This window comes from Kuraishia capsulata, genomic scaffold (assembly GCF_000576695.1).
Source record: "Kuraishia capsulata CBS 1993 genomic scaffold, Kuraishia_capsulata_scaffold_3, whole genome shotgun sequence".
Lineage (NCBI taxonomy): Eukaryota > Fungi > Ascomycota > Pichiomycetes > Pichiales > Pichiaceae > Kuraishia > Kuraishia capsulata.
Genome location: NW_019172952.1, coordinates 635057 through 655763, shown reverse-complemented (window position 1 = coordinate 655763; position 20707 = coordinate 635057). Strand labels below are relative to the sequence as shown.

Below are 20707 nucleotides of genomic sequence, written 5' to 3'. Positions count from 1 at the left end.
CATACAACCGAGTCAATTGGCACACGTTAAAGGTTCAATCAAGTGTACTATTGACACGTGTTATGTCTTAGTTCTTGTCCAGGATAAGACACGAGTTCTGGGCCCCATCCGTGGCACTATCACCCCAGCTCATCTTCAAAAGGCTTATCGGAAGCGCACGATCTTGAGCCTCAAGACAAAACAAGACAAGACAAGACAAGACAAGACACGACTAGACGTGGCCCTCTTTTAACTTTGCCTTCTTCCCACGATACTGGCTGTAAAAGACAATTGTGCGAGATTGCGAAATTCCCGGTGTTATATCAAAGGGTCCTATAGTCTGATAAAGTCTGGACTCTATTAAAACCCTTTATCCGCTTTGTCTGGCCATTCGAGATCATCACTGGGGCAACCGCAATGTCCACACTTTCCGACTATGAGCTTCCTCTCACTCCGGACCAGGAACATTATCTCAAGAAGGAGTTACTGAACATTCAATTGCATAGGGAATTCAACAAGATATCACCAACGTACCATGATATCACGGGGCTGCGCAGATTTGGCCCTCCGTTCTGGCCGTTCGATCCCAAGAAACCGCCTGCAAACAAGGACGATGCTATCAAAGCGTCGGCCGATTTGGTTGATTATTACGATGCTCAATTCCCCATGCTGAGACATTTCTTTACGGAGTTTGTGATGACATTCCCTTTCATAGAACACTATACGCGCGCTCACGGAGATGGCTTGTGGGTGGATAAGTTCCAGAAGTTCTTTGAGATTTGGAAATCCAAGCAGATAAGCAACAGCAACGACCGTGGAGAACTCTCCAAGAGAAAGCTTGTGCTCCAAAAGTTCATCTCGTTCATGCTCATGCTCTACAACTCGTCGCTGGTCACCCTTGGAGACGACATCTATTTCAACAAGGATGCCACCAGGAACAGCTACAGGAAGCTGGGCAAGGTAATGCCTCTGGAGCTTGACCTCAAGGAGGTGTTGAGACAGGAGGACCATTTCATCAATGGCTTGGCAGTGAACGTTTGCGGTGTTAGCCAGGGTCGCGAAGAGACCAAGATCAAGAAGATCACCGGGTTCTGGAGTCGATCCACCACTCCTAAAATGTCCACTTTCTACCAGTTCATTATCCAAATAAAAAGCAACAAGAGCCACGACGAGACTTTCTATGTGAGGCGAAGATATTCTGATTTTGTCAAGTTCGATCATCAGCTGGGAAGACAGTTTCCTGGTCAAGATTTGCCTGTTCTTCCGTCAAAACTCAAGATTTCAACCGAAATTGAGGTGGCTGGGGTGGATGATAACGATTTCCAACTAAGTGATAATGACTCAGAGATCATACCGGATCAGTCCCTTGAAGAAATTTTGGGTTTGGAGAAGAAAGCTGCCGAATCTGTGAAGATGGAGGGTCCTGAAATCTCCACCGGACAATCTAGTACAACAGAAAGCTTTAGAGAAGTCTCTGTTACAAAATTACCCAGGGAGAAGCTTCGGGTTGCTTTGAGGGGTTACATTTCCCAGCTCTTGCGCGTATCTGCTGTGAGAAATTCACCCTTATTTGTGGAGTTTGTGAGTGCTGAAAAGTTCAGTCTTCCCACCGAAGAAGAGCTGATGGATATAGAACAAAGGCAAAAGCTCGATGATCTCATTGTAATCCAACAAGTTAAGTTTCAGCAGGAAACGGTTCGTTTCATTGGTGAACTGCAGCTTACGATGAACTCGTTGAAAGACAAAGTATTGAACGGATCCGAGAATACAAGCATTGAAGATTTGGACACTGGGTCTGGACTGATAGCTGTTTTCCGGGAAATTGGAACTGCAGACACGATTGATAAACTATCGCCCTACTTGAGGGCCTTCATAGATGTTGCCAAGATAGAAGTTGCTTCCACCATCTACGAGATTCTGATTGCCAATGACAACTCGATGGCCAATCTTCACATCTTCAAGAGACTACATATGTTCTTTCCTTACAGGTTCGTTGCGACAATTCTGAGGTTCACCAATCCCATGCAAATAGCCAAAAAACTGATTGATCTCTTCACTCTTCAGTCTCCCCTGACTCTTGGTTTTGGTTCTGGAATGTCGTTGTTGCAGATGATGTTCACCGGAATATTAAACGATGATTTGAAAAAGTTGGAGAAGGAGATTGATCTGATCACAGAGAAGGTCAGCTCGTACGATAAAAAGGGAAAGCCTTTGAAGCTCGGCACAAACAGCTATGCTCTCATTATAGAAAAGATCAACGAGTATCTTTCGGCCAAGGATGAGATCGTTATTGATATCAAAGAAACCTGCAGAGAGCATAACCTTGATCTTCCTTTGGGTATTTTGATGAATAACAATGGTCTTGAGACAAAGATCAACCAGAATGTGTTAATTGCAGTTGTGGAATCGTACAAGAGCTGGGTGGTCTTCGTGAGACTGAACGAGTCACATACAGATTATGACGACAATACTGACTCTGCGGTGTTTGACAAATTATCAAAGTCGGCTGATCTCTATGTCAACATTAAAGCTTATTTTAAGAGTTGTTTAAGGAAGCGTGATAAGGATGGGATGAGGGAGTTATGGGAGGAACCCGAACTCGTAAGGCTTGTTAAAGAGCTGATCTCCATATTTTTCGAACCGTTGATCAAAATCTTTACAAAAGCCCAACTATATCTCTATATACCCATAGTACGCGAGTTCAACAGCGAGTTGATCAAACTGATTGACAACTATCATAACGACTACAACTCGCTGATGGGTAAGGGCAACAATGTGGTGATGCAGTTCATGTCTTTACTGACCAAATACCAGGACCATCTCTATAGATTTATTCACCACCTCTACATTTCAGATTTGGCGAATCCAGATGGACAAGTTTTTCAGGGTTTGATTGAATGGTTTAACAAATTTGTTCTCTTGCTCAACTTCGTCAAAAAGCAAAAGCCGGAACTGAAGATGGACCTGACCAAAAAAGTCAATGATCTTCTGAGATCGCAAAAGAACTTGCCTGAGGGAGACCCACGCAAAATAGATAAGGACAAGTTGATAGACCAGATTATCAAGATCATCAGTGATGTCCAATTAAAGCGCAAGGCCTACGACAAAGTGTTGGAGGAGCAGTCTAATGGAGATGGGCAGTTGAATGAAAAGGACATTTTTGCTGCAGATAGGAAAAAAGTGGTCACCCAAAATTGGCAAAAGATCAATCAGAATTTCAATAGCATCTTCGAAGGTGAAGGTGGCGAGGCTATGAAGATGACCGGCCTGGTGGGTAGCGACTTGGACGAGTTGAACATGGAATTTTTAGAGGATGCAGAGAGGGAGAAGGAGGACAGTATTGCTGTTCAGCTACCCAGTGAGCAGTTTTTGAAAGTCATAGGAGCCAAGACCAAGAGCGAAGAGGCCAACAAGTCTTATATCAAATCTGAGGAGTTTGAGGACGTTTATGATAACTCTGAGATATTGAAGCTCAGTGATATGTTTAGCGAGATGGTTGAAAAGGTTATTAGGGAGATCCCCAAATTCTGATGAATAGCTATTGAAATGATCACCACTATTTATCTCGAGGATGTTGTCTTTTGCATGTTTACATATTCACGAATTCTTACACGAATCTTGCATTTCTGTTTCGTTACGACGATATGTACAAAAAGGGTAGAGAGGGAACATAAAGGTGGCAGACCACATGAATATTGTACTTTTCACATCAAAGCATTTCCTTTATATCCCATTGGTCCGATAGATGGTCCGGATCATCTCAGACTTAGAGAGTGCGAGTTATAATTGAGTTTGACCTTGAATTTTAAACAGGCTCTTTTGAGCGCTCTTCCACATCTAATCAATGTTGGTCTGAGCAGCGGCGGCAGCGGCAGCAGCACCTTGCTCAACAGCAGCAAGGACCAAGACCAATTCCAAGATGTGAGGAGGAACTGTCTTCTCGTAAACTGCCAGGATATCGTTGGGGTTGGGGTAAGCCTTCAAAGCCTTGTAAAAGAGGATGGCGGAGTCCACCTCCATGCCAGGTACGGCGGCCAGCTTCTCGGCCTCACTGACAACCTTGAGGAAATATTCCTGGAGCCCGGCAGGGTCACGTGGAATAGGGTCACTGGCTTCGGATTCCTTGTACTTCAGTTGGAGCTCAACAAGGATCTTCTTCTTTTCTTCCAATGCTTGCTCTTTGGCCTTCTTTTCGGCCCTGAGCTCTCTCTTCTTCAGAGACTTTCTGAACTCCTTGTCGGTCCTTCTCTTGTAATCGAAATAGGCACAGTATCCCAACACAGCCGTGGCGGCGATAGCAGAAAAAGTGGCAACTCTAGACATGCTGGACTTTTGGTAACGATAATGTGAAAAGCGTCAAGAAATGTCCAAAGGAATTATTTCGGGTTGATGAGGGACAGTTCAATAATTGCAGGATTGGAGAATTTCAATTTTTTTCAGTTGGCGCACGCCTTTGATGGATTAAATTTTAGACACTTTTAGAGAGATGGTCTAAAGACTGGAGGGTAAGTAGAGGACTGAGGTTCGTAGGAAATTAGGCAAGATGGTATGTCATTGGACAAAGTTTTGGTTGAATAACCATAGCTTTTGGATTCTTACTAACATTTCTTCCAGGCTGTTAAGAAAAGAACCACGCTAAGAGCTAAATCAACCAGAGCTCAGAAGACCCTCAAACCATCCTCTGCGGCAACCGCCTCCAAATCAGAGCAGATACAGGAACTGATACAGGAAGGATTGGAGAAAGAAAAGGCTGAGAAAAAGGGAAGCAAGGCATCAACGAAATCAGTTTCTTTGAAGGAAAGACTTGCGAGTTTGAAGGGACACGAACATAACGACTCTATATCGAAAAGTGCTATACGAAGGAGAAAGAGAAAGGAGAAAGCCCAATTAGCTGGGTCCAAGCTGGACGACTTACTCGTGGCATTGCCAGAAGAGTTACCCGAAAATCCTGAGGATTCTATCAGTTTTGTGGCAAACAAGCCTAAGATCAACCACACTCCAAATGCACACTCGTCTCAGAGAGGTGCTGCTAAGATCGAAGCATTTGAAAGAGGAAGGTTCCAGAACGCTTTGAAAACTCAGGGATTTGCAAATGGTACGTTTGCTTCGATGAAGGATGCCATAAGGCAGAATTTGAAGAATATGTAAGGAATAAACGTTTTTTCTGAGATTATGAATCATTGCTTGAAGTGTGTATCTCCCGGTTCACATATCGCCTTCGTTCATAGAACTACTTCCCTACTCGCTTTTTGTTGACTATTGATTTGATTTTGATTTTGTCTGTCTAAAATTGAAATATTCGAACCAACGGGACCGCCCGCTGACCCTCAGCTCAGCTCAATCATCCAGACAATGTCCACCAGATGCACACCGATCCAGCAAACCATCCATGAAATCACAAATCGACTAACAAATGCTGTGATTATAAATAGGTGATGATATTGTTATCGATTTGAGTATCTTGTTCCATCTCTCGCTCCTTTCCGCATCGATAGCTCAGTAGGCTCTGTACCACATTCTATGGGTCTGATGGTCCATCATCTTCTTCTGGAGCTGGAAGATACCGTACATAAGCGCCTCGGAAGTGGGTGGGCATCCTGGCACGTAGACATCAACAGGAACAACTCTGTCAACACCTCTTACCACGGAGTACGAGTAATGGTAGTATCCACCACCATTAGCACACGAACCCATCGATATAACCCATCTTGGGTATGGCATTTGGTCGTAAACCTGTCTCAAGGCTGGTGCCATCTTGTTCGTCACTGTTCCTGCCACGATCATGATATCCGACTGTCTTGGAGAGGCTCTGAAGATAATTCCCAATCTATCCTGGTCGTATCTTGGGGCGGAAACGTGCATCATCTCGACGGCACAGCAAGCCAGACCAAAAGTGGCGGGCCAGAAAGACGACTTTCTAGCCCAGTTCTTGACCTTGTCCATTGTGGTGAAAGCGTAGTCCAGGACGTTCGTCAATGGTCTCTCCGACAACACTGGCTGGTCGGTTGGCATTGTGGAAGGCTGGGTGTTAAGCAGTCTCAGGTTCGAAACCGCGTATCTTGGGGAGGCAAACCTCAACCCTGGTCTCATAATACAGGATCTTGCCAGCACAGACATTTTCAGTGGTGTTCGTGTGTAGAAAATGTGGAGGGCGTAGCGTGGATGAAACTATGGTGGTCCTTTAAGTGATAATCAAATTCAAAGTCGTCTTGATTGGCTCTTTTGAAAAAACATGCGGCGCACTACCAAGTCGTTTACCAACCAAAGGTCGTGCAACCGATTACGTAATGGCCGGCCCTCCTCCATGAGCCGAGCTGGCTATGGCTTCGACGGCGCATAGACAGCACTCCTGTCCTTTTGAAGTTTTCTGTATTCAACGCTGTCTTTCAATCGAGAAACTCAATTCAATTCCCACTTTTACGAGCTCTTTCAGTTTGCCAGTCGTGAACTGTGAGAAAGGCCCAAAATAGCTCAGAAGAGACTCACGCACATCCCAAGACCAAGGGAGTAAGGAAGATTCTTTCAACGTTTGTTTCTGCGAACTTCTGCAGACCGGCGTGAAAAGGCTTTGATTTTGGATCTTTGTATACGATTGTTGATTTGCAACAAAGTCTCGAGAAATAAGCGCGATACAACTTAGTGCCCCACTGTACAGCTCGTTTCTCCGCTTTGCCCCATGAGCTACGTCACAGAACCAAGAAGGCCATCGATGGTTGACCGCCGCCCCTCAATGGCGGAAAGAAGACCGTCGATGGCCAACGGAAGAAAGCCATCGGTAATTCCGCAACTAGCGGGAATAGAGAAACCGATAAGCCCACAGACCCCGGAGACCTGCGATGTGTTGATATGTGGAACCGGTTTAGTGGAGAGTATCCTGGCAGCCGCATTGGCATGGCAGGGCTCGAACGTGTTGCACGTTGACTCAAACCCGTATTATGGTGATACTTGTGCGACGCTTACTATTGACCAGCTGAAGGACTGGGTCCACAGTGTTAACCAGCACACCCCGGGATTCCAGGGCTTTTCCAAGGCACTTCTTTACATCCCCAGGCCTCAGGACCTCGTTTCCAGAGATTACGGTATAGACCTTACTCCACGGGTTGTTTTCGCACGCTCAGACCTCATGTCGTTGTTGACCAAGTCAAGAGTTCACATGTACTTGGAGTTCCAGTCTCTGTCGAACTTCCACACTTTCGAGAATGACTCGTTCGGCAAACTGCAAACCTCCAAAGAAGACATCTTCACGGACCAGTCTTTGTCACTGGCCACCAAGCGCCATCTGATGAAGTTCCTGAAGTTCATCTTTGAGTATGACTCGTTGGACAACCTGGCGTTGGTTGAGTCTTACAAAGACAAATCCATCCAGGATTTCCTGCAGGACAGATTCAAGCTGGATGGCCCCCAAATCAACGAGTTGGTATACTCGCTGGGATTGTCTGCCTCTCCTGATATTTCAATTCCTGAAGGATTGTCGAGAATAAGACGCTATCTCGTTTCGTTCAATGTCTTGGGCCAGTTCCCTGTTCTGTTCTCCAAGTACGGTGGCCCGGGTGAAGTTTCCCAGGGCTTCTGTAGATCTGCTGCGGTTGCTGGATCGACGTACAAGCTCAACTGTGCTCTCCAGTCGTTTGACCCCAAGACGAAACTGGCAAAATTTTCTGATGGGACAAGTGCCCATGTCACCGAGAAGGTTGTGTGCTCTCCATCGCAGGCACCCCCACATGCCTCATACGTCCCTGAGATGAAGTACGAGATCACCAGATTGATCACCGTGGTGAAAAAGTCTTGCAGAGAATGGATGGCAGAAAATGAGACCGCTGCGATTGTGGTATTTCCAACGGCGTCGTTGTCCACGAACAACAAGTACCCTGTCCAAGTGTTGATCATGGGGGCAGGTACCGGTACCTGTCCGGTCAACCAATGTGTATGGTATCTTTCTACGATCCAGAAGGGTGAAGTTGCCAGAAAAGACTTGGAGGCAGCCCTGCTCAAGCTGGAAGACAGCATACTCAGAGAGTCAGAAGACGGCTTTGACGTTTCGCTAGACCCAGAAGACATTATTGTGAAGCCGGATGGAGCCACCGTCATCAATTCGGTCAAACTGGGCAAGTCATTCAAGGATTTCGTTCCAAAGGAGAAATTGCAGTACCTGTTCAAATTGTGCTTCACTCAACACACCGCTGTGCCTCCATTTGGCGTTGTTTCCTCGTCTCTGTTCGACACGAGTGCTGAAAAACCAACCACAGATGGCTCCGGAGTGATTCCAGACTCCACAGTCATATACTCGAATATGCCATCCACTGAAATTTCATACGATGGAGTTGTTACCGAGGCCAAATTGTTATACGAGAAGATCGTCGGTTCTGACGATGATTTCTTTGACGTTGACTTTGAAAACGAGGACGAGGATAACGACACCTTGACGGATGTAGCTGCTGGCGACGAAGATGCCATAATTGACGACGATGAAGAAGAGCACAGCAAGGCATTCAAGGATGAGATGGACTTTGATCTTTAGGAAGGTGCAAGGCTAGAAGTGCTATTTCGTGAAAGTATTTTATGTTAGCTTGATTTCATGGCGTGCGTCCATAGATCTGATTTGTTGGCCATTGGTCCCTGATATAATTATTTGTAAATCCTATTCATTTCACCAGGAATGCTTTTGCTTTGTATGTAATAGTCTTGAATTTCATTATACACTCTATCCTATAGAGCTGAGAGTGCTGGTTGGTCTCTATAATATACAGAGCTTCTGCCCTATATAGAGTTCACAGCTGTGTTAGTTGAATCCTTCAAAATCCACAGCTTCTTCTTGCTGTCAAAAGAAGCAATGTTCTGGATACTGTTCCTGACCACAGTCTTGGAGTAACGCTGGTCCTTGAAGACATTCACCTGGCACAACTCCGTTAGCGTGCCAATAGTGAACCTGGGGTTTTCCAGAATGAAATTTGACAAGTTCTCGATGTCATTTGCCTTATCAATCACCTTCAAAGCCTTCTTGGGTGGACTGTCCTGGCTTGCTGCTAGGAGTGAAGCAGCTGTCGTCGAACCTATGGCAGCCAAAGAGGGAACAGCCAAAGACGGGGTCCAATAGTCCTTGAAAGGATCGATGGGAAACTCGATATCGTACGACAATCGTTCCCACTCCTTGGAGTTGTAGATTTCATCGTCCTGAGCGTCTCCCAGCCATTTCACCACGGGAATGAGAGGCCCTAGCAATTTGCGTTTCTGCTTTGTGGAATTCTCATCGTCATCGTCAACAAACTCATCTAACTCGTCTGAATCTGCAGCACTCTCATCATCATCGTCCTCGTCGTTTTCGTCTTCAACATCTTCTCCTTCGTCATCTTCGTCATCGCTCTCCAAATCGGAATCGAACTGGTAGTTTGTGCCTTCAATTTTTAAAAAGGGATTCAAAGCCAATTTTTCAACCCCTTCAGCATTAGAAGGAGAGTACGTTCCGAAGTACGGAGGCCTTGCATTCTCGTAGAACTGTAGGAATCTGATCGGCACGTCTTTGAAGAACTGTTCACACAGAGATTCGTTTTCCTGGTCAACGTTCAGCTGCTGCATAATCGACCGGGATGACTGTTCATAAGCTCCCCGTTTCCTCCTCTGACACCCTTTGAAAAACCTGGGGATGTTGGAATCTCCCGAAACAGCCGATAGCGAAAACTGATCACGTCTAGTGTCTGCATCCAGATTCACAGGGCCACATAATTGACAATTTTCCTTCACGTAGAACTTGAGGAAGTGCTTTTCGTAATCGCTAGAGGAGGCTTCCTGAGTCTTCACCTCTTGCTTTCGGATGGGACTGGCTAATGGAGATGAAGATATTGGTTTGAAAAAGGATCCAATACTCAGTTGTGCTCTCTTCTTTTTCTCCTCTTCTTCACGTTTTTTGGCTTCTTTGGCCTCCTTTGCGAGTCTTTCTTCTTCCTTCTTCTTCTCGCGTTCCAATTTCTCTTCTTCTCTCTTGATGTCCTTCAGTCTCTTTTCTTCAAGCTTCCTCTCTTCACGTTCCTGTTTCTCCTTTTCTAACTTTTGGCGCTTCAAAGTCTTCTCCAATTCTAATTGCTCCTTTTTCTGCAATCTTTCAAGCTCCAGCTGCTCTCTTTTCTGTTGTTTCTCTCGCTCGATCTGTTCTTTTTTCTGCTGTCTTTCCAGATCCAGCTGTAATTTTTTCTCCAATCTTTCTTGTTTTTCGCGTTCTAGAAGCTCTTTTTTGGCTAGTCGCTCTTTCTCGAGAAGTTCTCTTTTTTCCAGCCTCTCCTTCTCGAGCTGAAGCTTCTTATCAAGCCTCTCCTGCTTTTCAGCCTCTATCTTCATCTTTTTCAAAGCGGTTTCATCCTGAGACTCTTCTTCAAGGGGCCGCTTTAACACCTCTACCGGTGATATGCTCTCAGACATCTCGTCAAACTGAGTGAGTTTTGATTGCGTTGTGGTATATGGTTAAAGGCTAATGGCACGGTTTCGTAACGACGCGTCGCGATCCGAACGGTTGGATATAGGGTAGTGTACCACCAATCCGGGGACGTGATTCGATTTCCCCTGAGATTCTCATTTTGTTTCCGGAGTACACATATCTGGTTAACGCCGCACATTTCACATATGATAGTTGTTGGGCGATTTTATTCCAGAAGTTTGATGATGATATGACGGATGAGGTGCAATTTGTATCTACTCAGATACAGAGCCGCGCTGAAGAGTTCAACCACCAACTAGCTGTATCAGAGGATCTCAGACAGTTTTCCCATGTGAGCCTTATAGACAATCCAGCAAACTCAGCCAAAACGCGAACAAAGAGCACACATAGAGTCAAGCAGAGGCGACCGAAGTCAATCTCATCACATGTTCGGACCAAGTTCAGTGCGAGACATAAAAAGTCGCTTTTCGAGATGCGCTCTGACCGTTTCAAGATAGTAGACTCTAAAGCAAGCAGAGGCATCCTCTACGATTCTGAAAGCTGGACACACAGATACGTGAAACTGATTCCTCCTTGTGTCCCAAAGCCAAAGATCCGAGCGTTTGATCAGAAGGGCGAGGCTGATTTGAACGAAAGCATATGGGGTAAGGCTGGAACGTCACCCGATCTGAAGGATCAAGATCTGGAGACATTGTACGATTCCACTACGGAAAGGAGGGTTAAAAAAAACGCAAAGCTGCAGCAGCAGAGTGATGTTTATGCATATGATGATGAAAGCAGTATGAACCAGAGCTTTCCTCAGAGTTTGGAGGCTAACAATATTGAAGCTGATGATAAATTGGAAATTGAGAACAGTTCAGCAGACGAGGGGGAGGAGCTTCTTTTGGAAGTTTGGCCGAACAAGAAACAGAAAGCCATTGAAGCTCGGTACCGGGCCGCTGAGATGGAGATAGAGAACAGTTCTGGCGAAGAAAACGTTCTATGCGAGCTCTGGCTTCAAGAGCACTTGGACACAACAGCATCTTCCCACTGGAACTTCAAAGAAAGCGAAGAGATAGCAAACAGCTCTGAAGAGGAAGAATTGTTGACAATGCAATAACCCTCATTCCTGTTGTTCTGCTTCATCGAATGTGTCATCAGCAGCTCGATGACACCCTTTTCGTTCTGTCTCTTACTGGTATTTCTTCAATTCTAACTCGTCGTCCGTCTCTTCTAATAAAACACTATTTGCATACCAAACAACGTTATAGCCAATGATTATATGCACCATAACCAACACAAAATTGAAAAGGCTAAGGTCGAAGAAGATGCCGTAGAAGTGATATGGAATGGAGAACAAGAAGAACACTGCCAGTGCCGTGACTATCACGGACTTCACCAATTTTTCCGTGGACAACCCATCTTCTTTGCTGTATTTGACCATGACTGGTATTTCCTAGTTTAATACCACCGTTGAAAATCTGAACGACACCAATATCAACTTGGTGGCCCTATCATTAAACTCTCTAGAATCCAGGCTTAACCCGTTTGACCCACACACGACTAGTTTGGACGTCCAAGCGAGATGCCTCCATCATTTGGTTTTCTCCTGGTTCCACTTGGCCAACAAGACTCCGATTTCTATCAGCCAAACAAAGCGCAAAGTTCAAAGCGAAATTTTCATTCGCAATGGAACAAGAATTGAACGCCATCACAAAGTTCTTGGAGAGCGCAGCAGCCGCGGCTGCCAAAGAGACCACGACACCGCCGCCAGTGGTTGAGGCGAAGACACCGAACAAGTCTTCGAAAAGGGTATTTACAGAGGAAGAATTGTACGCTCTGAAACTCTCGCCACTAATACAGGAGGTGGTAAAGGAGATATCTCTACCGGATGCCAAGTTCTGGCGGTTGACAGTTCCCCAGGTGCAGAAAAGGGGTAAGCGTGAGGTATACAGCGATGAGCGAGTGCAAAATTATAAGAACATCGGGGCAGCTGATGAATCCGAAATCTCAAACTCAGAATTTTGGAGATTGAAGAATGATAAGTCGTTTGGATCTACAGGTGAAATGGGCAGTTTCCATATTAAGAATCCACAGCTGGACCGTCGCAGAGGTCGTAAAGAACGTGAAAGAGACAGAAAGAAGAAGGACCCATACAAGAAGAAGCAAGACTCACTTGAATGGATGGGAGAAGACGATGATGATGATTCACAACCCAAATCAGCACAAGATTTCGAGAACTGGAAGTTCAGAGTCAAGGTCGAGGAAAAGAAACAGAACGGTGAGGCCATATCGGAGCAAGAACAGGCCCACTACAATGATATAATCAGTGGCAAAAAACAGCCCCAGGCTGAAGCATCTGCTGGAGGTGTCTTCAACCCCGTTGATAATATGTTTGCATTTGATGCATACAAGCCCAAATCTGTGGAAGGATCCAATTCTCAAGAGAAGAGCTCGAGATTCAGCTCTTTCTTCAAGCCCGAGCCTGAATCAACTCCAAAGACTGCGCCCGCAAGTGTTAGTCCACCAGGTTTGAAACAACCACCAGGGCTGAACTCCTCCGGCAGCGCTTCATCGGCGGCTCAAGCAGCTCCAGTCCAGGCCAATGCCCCCATTCGTCCTCCAGGATTGGCACCCCCACAATCTCACAGCCAAAACGGTGCAGACCAGCTAATGTCCATGCTCTCACAGCCTCCACAGAGCGCGAAGGATGACTTTTTTATGTCGTTGTTATCAAAGTCCAAGGAGCAGCAACCGGAACACTCATCCAACTTCTTCCCTGGTGAAAAACAGTCGCACCAGTCGCTTCCACCACCGGGACTGATGCTGAACATGAACTCTGCCAATGCCAATCCAAACCTGAATGTGCACCCCAACCAACATGTTGCGCCTGTTTCTAACGGGAACACAAACCAGCAGATCCCAATGGGACTGCCACCTTGGATGATGAACCCAAGAATGATGCCTCCTCCCCAAGGAATGCCTGGTCTGCCATACTCGATGGGATTTCAGCCTCCAGGAATGTACAATCCCCAACAGGGCTTACCCCAACAGGGCCTACCACAACAGGGCCTACCTCAACAAGGCATACCTCAGCAAGGTCTTCCTCAGCAGGGTTTCCCGCAGTACCCTCCTCCTCACCAGATGCAAGGCCAAGTTCCTCATATGCAACAGGCCCAACCGGGCCAGCCCCAGCAACAGCTTCCACAGGGGTCTGTTCAACAGATGCAATCGCAGGTGCCTCAACACATCCTGATGCAGATGCAACGTCGTCAATGAGTAACCGATGCTTAAAAGAGTCCTTAACTACAGCATATTTAAGAAAATCCTTCTTTTTTCGTAATTAAGTAGAACCGTCAAGAGTCTCATAGAAGCACAGCTATCTTCAAACACGCATCTAAAACCTGAATCTGCTCATTACATCCGTTAGTCAGCTTAGAGTCGGCAGCAAATATGATTTCAGAGATCTTGTTCTTCTGATCATGATTCAAACTGAGGGCCAGGTCAACATCGTCGTCATCATCGTCTCCACCGAGCACCAGCGAATCATGTAAGGAGTTGATAATGTTGGACCCGTTATAGCCTGCCTTGAAGACATCCTCTCTCAGGTAGTCAAATATGTCGTTGAAGTTCTTGGCAACCAGTCGCTGAATCAGCTTGTTTGTCTCGCTGTTGGGTATGACACCGGCAATCTCCTGGATATCGGTGATGGAGAACGTAGGCACAACCACTGGATCATCAATATTCATAGAATCTGCGTCTGGTGCCTCAGCTTTATCACCATCTGTTCCGAAGGAAAACAGCTTACACGCACTCTGAAGAAAGGTGATGGCTTTTCTCAAGTCTCCCTCGGACAATTTCAATATTTCCTTCAGGATTTTAGTCTCGTCCTCGAGCTTTATCTTCTCGGAGCTCACGATGTACTGCAATCTTGCCAGAGAAGAATTGTCACCAAGTGGTTTGAATCTGAACTTGGAGCATCTGGAGGCAAGCGGATCAATGATTCTCGTGATGTAATTGCAAATCAAACAAAATCTCGTCACGTTGGAGTAAGTCTCCATGGTTCTTCTCAGAGCTGACTGGGCATCAGATGTCATAGAATCTGCTTCATCCAATATGATGAGTTTATATGGTGGACATGGGTACTTTTCCTGGTCCTCTTTGGAAGCATTTGAAACAGAAAGACGAGCAAAGTTCTTGATTTTTTCTCTAACAATGGAAATGCCTCTTTCGTCTGAGGCATTCAGTTCCAGCACTCTGCTCTTGAAAAGGGTAGGCCCATAGAGCTGCTTTGACAGAGCCAATATCGTGGAGGTTTTACCGGTTCCTGGAGGTCCATAGAACAACATGTGAGGCAAATTTGCCGTTTGAAGGTTTCTTTCCAGGATTTTGATCGTGTTCTCCTGACTGGTGACCTGATCCAGAGATTGAGGGCGACTTGGTGGGTGTTAGTATTGGACCACGTCTATGGATCCCTAATGGTTAATCATTATAACCCAAAATAAAAGAAATTGCTTACTATTTCTCAACCCATGGCATACGCTCAAGCCTCTCGGAAGTTTTCAGCATTTTGCAATTGATGGCCAACTTTGATGGTTCCTAACAAAAAAGATCGCGACTTTGTGTGTTCAGAGATTGAAAAAGACGCGTCCCACACGATTTCTGCGATCGCGTCCAGGGCCCTTACACTACACTCTACAATGATCCTCAACCGATTGTATACTTCTCACATTAATCTTTGGAGAAGTCGGTTAATTCATTGAAATATATATATATATATATATATATATACATTTATTGACTGCTCTACAAATATTGTGCGCACCTTTTCCAATGTCACAAGAAGAATCAATAGCACTGGAGGACGACCAGACTGTCCCAGAGTCCACACTGACTCTGCCAATATCGAGGATCAAGAAGATCATGAAACTTGATCCTGATCATGTAACATCGACAGAAGGTGCAGTATATCTTGTGGGTGTTGCTACTGAACTGTTCATTCTATATTTGGCAGAACAAGCAGCCTTTGTTGCCAAAGCAAACCAAAGGAAGAAGGTGACCTACAAGGACTTCCACTCTGCCATCAGCAACAAGGAGAATCTCAACTTTTTGGGTGATATAGCGCCTCCGGTGTATTCGCTCAAGAACCTTGTGGAGACGAAAAAGATCAGATACAGGGCCAAGAAAGATGACCTGCCTGTGGAGCCAGAGACTGTTATCGCTGAAGCTGAGCCCCAAGCCCCTGTCAAAGAACTGAGCAAGGGCCAACAGGTCTTGGGATTCCAGAAGGTGGAAAATCCCTACAAGAAGGTGCCTTTGACCAATTTTATGAACAACGACGAGGCCAGCGGAGAAGCCGACCAGGAAACAGAGATAATACCAGATGAAGAGGAAACTGAGCAACAAGCCGAATCCGAACAGCCTGGAAATGCCGACGAATCTACAGATGTGGTCATGATTGATGCGTAATTATTCATAATCTATATACAGAAAGACGATCCACAAGTTGATCCGTAGTCCCCTCTAACCCCTCTCTAACCAGTTTGGAAGCATCGGATATTCAACCTTTCCAGTCTCAACATACTCCTTCACCTTCTCTAAATACAGTTCCGGATCAACTGCACCTTTGGTGTAGCCTTCAAATGTATGCCTTATAGAAGGACTGTTGGAACTCACATATGGCTTGAGGTTGGTCTGCTCCAAACCAGCGGGAGCAACAAAATGACGCACCCTGTCATAGTTGATCAGATATCCACCCTGTTTGGTATGTTTACCAATACCAGAAGATCTCGTACCCTTGTAAAAATTCTTGTTACCGGACTTTGTGGTCATGGGCAATCTCTTGTTACCTGACCTGTCTGTGCCGTAGAAAGGAGCACCGTCTCTCCACGTTTGCCATGGTCTTCTCAGCAAGGCGGACACCGTCTCCTGAAAATAGGTAACCTGGGTAGCTCTCATTATTGATAGAAACGAGCGTTTGGTGTAAGCCTGGTGTGTGAAACTGTTTGAAGATTTCGAACAAGACCTTTTCACCTTTCGAAAACGTCCATGGAAAATTACGTGTACAAACCAAATTGAGAGATACACTACCATTAAAGAACTCGGAAATGGCTCTGGGGGAGCCCCATAGAGATGTGGTGATAAGGTGAAATTCTGGAGCGTATTGTGATAGCCCTGGATATTCCTTGTTTTTTATGATCTCCAGCTCATGTCATCATGGCATTTAGCTACGTACCACCTCCATACCCGAAAGATACCAGTGCAAAACCGATTCAGTACGGGCACAGTCTGGAGCCGCACAATAAGACACAATCGTTCAAAGGAGATCCTGTTCCATATGATAAAAACGGCGGATACGACGGACAAGCCAGCTCTGCAACTTATATGTCAGATTTTGTGAAGAAAAATACTGATGATGAACATAAGAAGAAGTTTGCAAAGCAAGCAGGAAAGTTGATGATCAAGGGACTACAGAGGTTTTTGACTAGTTAAGACGGCCTAATCAATGATATGAAAAATCTGGTCTTTTCGTAGAGGAATTTCACCTCATTCACAATTTTGGCCTGTTTAGAATCTGTTCAATCAATTGAATGGCTTTTTCAGCAGACCCGTAACTCGACTGGTACCCAGCACCTCCATGACCGTAATTATGAACCACATTACCTTCTGCTTCTATTCTGTAGCCTCCCTTCCTACCGGGTCTCAGGCCAACTTGATATTTCAAAACGTTCAAGTTTGGGGGGTTTCCCTTCTTCTGGTCAACCAGGTCGGGACACCACCTCATAGCCATCGCCTTCATTCTATTGGCCTGTTCATGATCAATCTCGTCAGAGTCACTGTTGGGGATGAAACAGCCACCAACAATCGAGCCTCCCTCTCTTCTAGGCATGACATAGAAAATATCCTCCGGGTGTTCAGGATCTCTGTAATCGTACGAAAATTGTCTGTCCATCACGTTTTCAACCAGCATGGTTTGGCCTCTGATAGGGAACACATTGGGGTCCTTGACCCCACCAAGCTTTGCAGAGAGGAGGCCAGAGCAGTTCACCACGACTTCAACTCTTAAACCAGTAGAATGCAGAGAAAATGATTCGTCAATATGATTAAGCACTTTTCTCTTCAGAACGACCCCGTTTTGCACGCATTTGTTCAAAAGATAGTTCAGATAAATGGAGGTGCTGATGACCACGGTCTTGAACGAATAGGCATAGCCCACTTCCTCGGGCAAATCTTCAAGAGGCAATTCCTTGAAATCTTCCACAAAAGAAGAGTACCAGGGCGTGTATTGATCTTTTGTTTTCCCTTGTATTTTGGCAACGCTGTCGTAGTTCATGCATTCTCTCACGATTATGCCTGATTCGGGAACTCTCTCAGCCAGATGGAGGAACTTGAGATAGGCCGCTTTGTCGAGGTTTTGCACTACAACATTGTCCTTAGTCGCAAAACTGGACCAGTTAGCACCTGCCCACGGCGATGTGTACTCTATAGACAAGTCGCCAGGAAGATGTTTAGCGATGATGGTAACGTCGTAGCCTTTTTCTGACAGCAGATAAGCGGTGGTCAAGCCAACAACACCGGCGCTGAAAAATATGTCAATACAATGATTATCGGGAAATATCTTTCGATGAACTTACCCAATGACAACGATTCTAGTCATTTCCTCCAAGACAAAATCAAATAAGTTATCCTTGCTAAGCAAAGTGGAGTCATCTTCGAGCCTGGAGTCCCGATCTTGATTTGTATGATGCAGGCTTATCGAAAGTTCCGACCCTCGGAAGTACCGACTTTCCGGTTTCTTGGCCCTTTCACGCCCTTTTCATACGTAATCTTCAAACAAGAGATATAATGCATGGATCTACATACCGAACGAATTGGTCGACCCAGCTCATATTAGAAAAAACCACGGCTCCTATGGATCATCTGGATAGTACGGAAACCGATTGGCACGGTTATTTTGACCAGTCGGCTGCTCATAGAAAGCCTATTCAGAGGTTCGATGAATTTGTCACCGTGGACTGGGTACAAGACACACTAAAGACCAACAAGGCCCAATTCCATGAGGACAAACATTTAACAGAGCAGGGATTGACTAGCAGCAATACCACGCGCATAAATCCGTTTTTGGACAAGCTGCTGAGATCATGCGAGTCGTGGATCGTTTTAACGCTGATGGGAGTGATGATCGGCTTCATAGCTGCCTCTTTGAGCATCATTACCGAATTTATGGGAGACATTAAGACTGGAAGGTGCTCTTCGCATTTTTACTTAAACAGATCATTTTGCTGCTGGGGTGAAGGAGAAGAAGCAAGTTGTAAAGATTGGGTGCCTTGGTCATCGTTTGGATTTTTCAACTATGTGATCTTTGTCTTGATATCCATCGCACTGGCATTGACTGCTGCCATTCTGGTCAAGCATTATGCTCCCTCGGCCGCTGGCTCTGGGATATCCGAGATTAAGTGCATTGTCTCGGGATTTGTCATGGAGAACTTTCTGGGCTGGTGGACCTTATTGGTGAAAAGCATTGCTCTTCCTTTAGCAATCTCTTCGGGGTTGAGTGTGGGTAAAGAAGGACCCAGTGTTCATTACGCTGCATGTGTTGGGAATTGTGTTCCGAGCCTATTCACAAGATTCCGGAGGTCTGCATCTAGTTCGCGTCAATACCTGACAGCTGCGTCTGCTGCGGGTGTTGCTGTAGCTTTTGCATCGCCCATGGGCGGAGTTTTGTTCTCCATCGAGGAAATCTCGAGCGTTTTTCAATTGTCTTCTATGTGGAAATCGTATTTTTGTGCATTGATTGCAACAGGAGTCATGGCAGCAATGAATCCCTTCCGAACAGGACAAATAGTCATCTTCGAGGTAACTTATGACCAGAACTGGCACTTGTTTGAGGTTCCGTTCTTCATCATCTTGGGAATCTTCGGTGGTGTATATGGCATTGTTGTTTCTAAGTTAAATGTCAGGGTTGTTGCTTTTAGACAGAAATTCCTGAAAAACCATGCCATCAGGGAGGTGGTGATCTTGGCAACGCTTACGGCTATGATTGGTTATTTCAACGAATTTCTGAGGCTCGATATGACCAAGGGAATGGAAATCTTGTTTCACGAATGCGGTGCCGACTGGGATCATGATCTTTGCTCCAAAGATAAGAATAATGTGAAGTTCTTCTTCTCATTGGCCTTTGCTACGGTAATGCGCATGGTGTTGGTGATAATATCCTATGGCTGTAAAGTCCCTGCTGGAATTTTTGTGCCTTCAATGGCAGCAGGTGCTACTTTTGGGAGGGCTTTGGGGCTAATTGTTGAGTCTTTGGAGTCTCATTATCCCGAAATGGGACTTTTTGATGTTTGCAAGGCCGAAGGGTCGTCCACGTGTGTAATTTCGGGAACCTATGCGTTCCTGGGTGCTGCTGCTGCTTTGAGCGGTATCACAAATTTGCATGCAACAGTGGTCGTGGTGATGTTTGAACTGACTGGTGCAGTTCGTTACATTCTACCCACCATGATAGTCGTTGGTGTTACTAAGACTATCGGCGACAGATGGGGGCATGGAGGTATTGCAGACCAAATGATCAGGTTCAACGGTCTTCCGTTCATTGATGCAAAGGAGGAGCACGAATTCAACACATCCGTTTCTCAGGCAATGTCAAATGCTGTAGTGGCTATTCCTGCTCGCGGGCTGAAATATAAGGACTTAGAGGCATTGCTGATGGATACCACATATGTCTCATTTCCTATTGTTGTCTCTGAGCTCAACCCTTCCCAACTGGGCTTTATAAATAGGGCTGATATCATCAAATGTATCAACGAGGAAAAAGCATCGGGTGTGGTGATTGACACCCATGTGGAATGTGTATTTGTGTCCGAGGGAAAACAGCAATCATTGACTTCTGAGACTCAAACTTTACCGAAGAAGGACTCGTTTGAACTCGAGAGTGATGGTGCGGTGATTTCTTTCGAAAAATACGTAAACTTGGCTCCATTGACAGTTCCATCATCTACACCTTTGGAGGTTCTACTGAATATTTTTCACAAGCTGGGACCCAGAGTCGTGTTCGTGGAAGATTCGGGACAACTGAGTGGTCTGATCACAAGGAAAGACATAGTGAAGTATGAGCTTTATTTACATGACTTGCATCATGGTTCACATGGCGAAAGCGAGTCGTTACAAGGTCAGAGCCTGGACGATAAAGTATGGGATATCATTTGCCTTATTGGTGAACATGTCTCCCAGCTCAAAGCAAGGATCTTAGAGAAACTGCCTGCACAAAGATACCTACGTCTGAGCAACGCAAACTAACGAAACGATTATGATGAATGAAATAGA

The 20707-nt window shown here is 45.5% G+C and overlaps 15 protein-coding genes across 15 annotated transcripts; 8 read left to right on the top strand and 7 right to left on the bottom strand.

Annotated features, from left to right (window-relative positions):
- Window positions 1-396: 396 nt before the first annotated feature.
- KUCA_T00002596001 (uncharacterized protein) lies at window positions 397-3510 on the top strand (the record flags this gene model as incomplete). Its single annotated transcript, XM_022602862.1, has 1 exon — window positions 397-3510. The coding sequence occupies one exon, from the start codon at window positions 397-399 to the stop codon at window positions 3508-3510; it is 3114 nt and encodes a 1037-aa protein (XP_022458625.1).
- A 306-nt stretch (window positions 3511-3816) lies between these two features.
- On the bottom strand, window positions 3817-4302 carry KUCA_T00002595001 (uncharacterized protein; the record flags this gene model as incomplete). Its single annotated transcript, XM_022602861.1, has 1 exon — window positions 3817-4302. One exon carries the CDS (start codon window positions 4300-4302, stop codon window positions 3817-3819), a length of 486 nt encoding a protein of 161 aa, XP_022458624.1.
- A 225-nt stretch (window positions 4303-4527) lies between these two features.
- KUCA_T00002594001 (uncharacterized protein) lies at window positions 4528-5127 on the top strand (the record flags this gene model as incomplete). The annotated part of the gene is made up of 2 exons (XM_022602860.1): window positions 4528-4542; window positions 4594-5127. The coding sequence occupies 2 exons, from the start codon at window positions 4528-4530 to the stop codon at window positions 5125-5127; spliced, it is 549 nt and encodes a 182-aa protein (XP_022458623.1).
- Window positions 5128-5475: 348 nt separating this feature from the next.
- Window positions 5476-6096, bottom strand: KUCA_T00002593001 (uncharacterized protein; the record flags this gene model as incomplete). Its single annotated transcript, XM_022602859.1, has 1 exon — window positions 5476-6096. One exon carries the CDS (start codon window positions 6094-6096, stop codon window positions 5476-5478), a length of 621 nt encoding a protein of 206 aa, XP_022458622.1.
- A 559-nt stretch (window positions 6097-6655) lies between these two features.
- KUCA_T00002592001 (uncharacterized protein) lies at window positions 6656-8497 on the top strand (the record flags this gene model as incomplete). Its single annotated transcript, XM_022602858.1, has 1 exon — window positions 6656-8497. The coding sequence occupies one exon, from the start codon at window positions 6656-6658 to the stop codon at window positions 8495-8497; it is 1842 nt and encodes a 613-aa protein (XP_022458621.1).
- A 239-nt stretch (window positions 8498-8736) lies between these two features.
- Window positions 8737-10389, bottom strand: KUCA_T00002591001 (uncharacterized protein; the record flags this gene model as incomplete). Its single annotated transcript, XM_022602857.1, has 1 exon — window positions 8737-10389. One exon carries the CDS (start codon window positions 10387-10389, stop codon window positions 8737-8739), a length of 1653 nt encoding a protein of 550 aa, XP_022458620.1.
- Window positions 10390-10634: 245 nt separating this feature from the next.
- KUCA_T00002590001 (uncharacterized protein) lies at window positions 10635-11504 on the top strand (the record flags this gene model as incomplete). Its single annotated transcript, XM_022602856.1, has 1 exon — window positions 10635-11504. One exon carries the CDS (start codon window positions 10635-10637, stop codon window positions 11502-11504), a length of 870 nt encoding a protein of 289 aa, XP_022458619.1.
- A 72-nt stretch (window positions 11505-11576) lies between these two features.
- On the bottom strand, window positions 11577-11828 carry KUCA_T00002589001 (uncharacterized protein; the record flags this gene model as incomplete). Its single annotated transcript, XM_022602855.1, has 1 exon — window positions 11577-11828. One exon carries the CDS (start codon window positions 11826-11828, stop codon window positions 11577-11579), a length of 252 nt encoding a protein of 83 aa, XP_022458618.1.
- A 245-nt stretch (window positions 11829-12073) lies between these two features.
- Window positions 12074-13663, top strand: KUCA_T00002588001 (uncharacterized protein; the record flags this gene model as incomplete). The annotated part of the gene is made up of 1 exon (XM_022602854.1): window positions 12074-13663. One exon carries the CDS (start codon window positions 12074-12076, stop codon window positions 13661-13663), a length of 1590 nt encoding a protein of 529 aa, XP_022458617.1.
- An 86-nt stretch (window positions 13664-13749) lies between these two features.
- KUCA_T00002587001 (uncharacterized protein) lies at window positions 13750-14733 on the bottom strand (the record flags this gene model as incomplete). The annotated part of the gene is made up of 1 exon (XM_022602853.1): window positions 13750-14733. The coding sequence occupies one exon, from the start codon at window positions 14731-14733 to the stop codon at window positions 13750-13752; it is 984 nt and encodes a 327-aa protein (XP_022458616.1).
- Window positions 14734-15217: 484 nt separating this feature from the next.
- On the top strand, window positions 15218-15853 carry KUCA_T00002586001 (uncharacterized protein; the record flags this gene model as incomplete). Its single annotated transcript, XM_022602851.1, has 1 exon — window positions 15218-15853. The coding sequence occupies one exon, from the start codon at window positions 15218-15220 to the stop codon at window positions 15851-15853; it is 636 nt and encodes a 211-aa protein (XP_022458615.1).
- A 54-nt stretch (window positions 15854-15907) lies between these two features.
- Window positions 15908-16342, bottom strand: KUCA_T00002585001 (uncharacterized protein; the record flags this gene model as incomplete). The annotated part of the gene is made up of 1 exon (XM_022602850.1): window positions 15908-16342. The coding sequence occupies one exon, from the start codon at window positions 16340-16342 to the stop codon at window positions 15908-15910; it is 435 nt and encodes a 144-aa protein (XP_022458614.1).
- A 258-nt stretch (window positions 16343-16600) lies between these two features.
- Window positions 16601-16876, top strand: KUCA_T00002584001 (uncharacterized protein; the record flags this gene model as incomplete). Its single annotated transcript, XM_022602849.1, has 1 exon — window positions 16601-16876. The coding sequence occupies one exon, from the start codon at window positions 16601-16603 to the stop codon at window positions 16874-16876; it is 276 nt and encodes a 91-aa protein (XP_022458613.1).
- A 58-nt stretch (window positions 16877-16934) lies between these two features.
- Window positions 16935-18041, bottom strand: KUCA_T00002583001 (uncharacterized protein; the record flags this gene model as incomplete). Its single annotated transcript, XM_022602848.1, has 2 exons — window positions 16935-17964; window positions 18019-18041. The coding sequence occupies 2 exons, from the start codon at window positions 18039-18041 to the stop codon at window positions 16935-16937; spliced, it is 1053 nt and encodes a 350-aa protein (XP_022458612.1).
- A 254-nt stretch (window positions 18042-18295) lies between these two features.
- On the top strand, window positions 18296-20680 carry KUCA_T00002582001 (uncharacterized protein; the record flags this gene model as incomplete). The annotated part of the gene is made up of 1 exon (XM_022602847.1): window positions 18296-20680. One exon carries the CDS (start codon window positions 18296-18298, stop codon window positions 20678-20680), a length of 2385 nt encoding a protein of 794 aa, XP_022458611.1.
- Window positions 20681-20707: the final 27 nt, after the last annotated feature.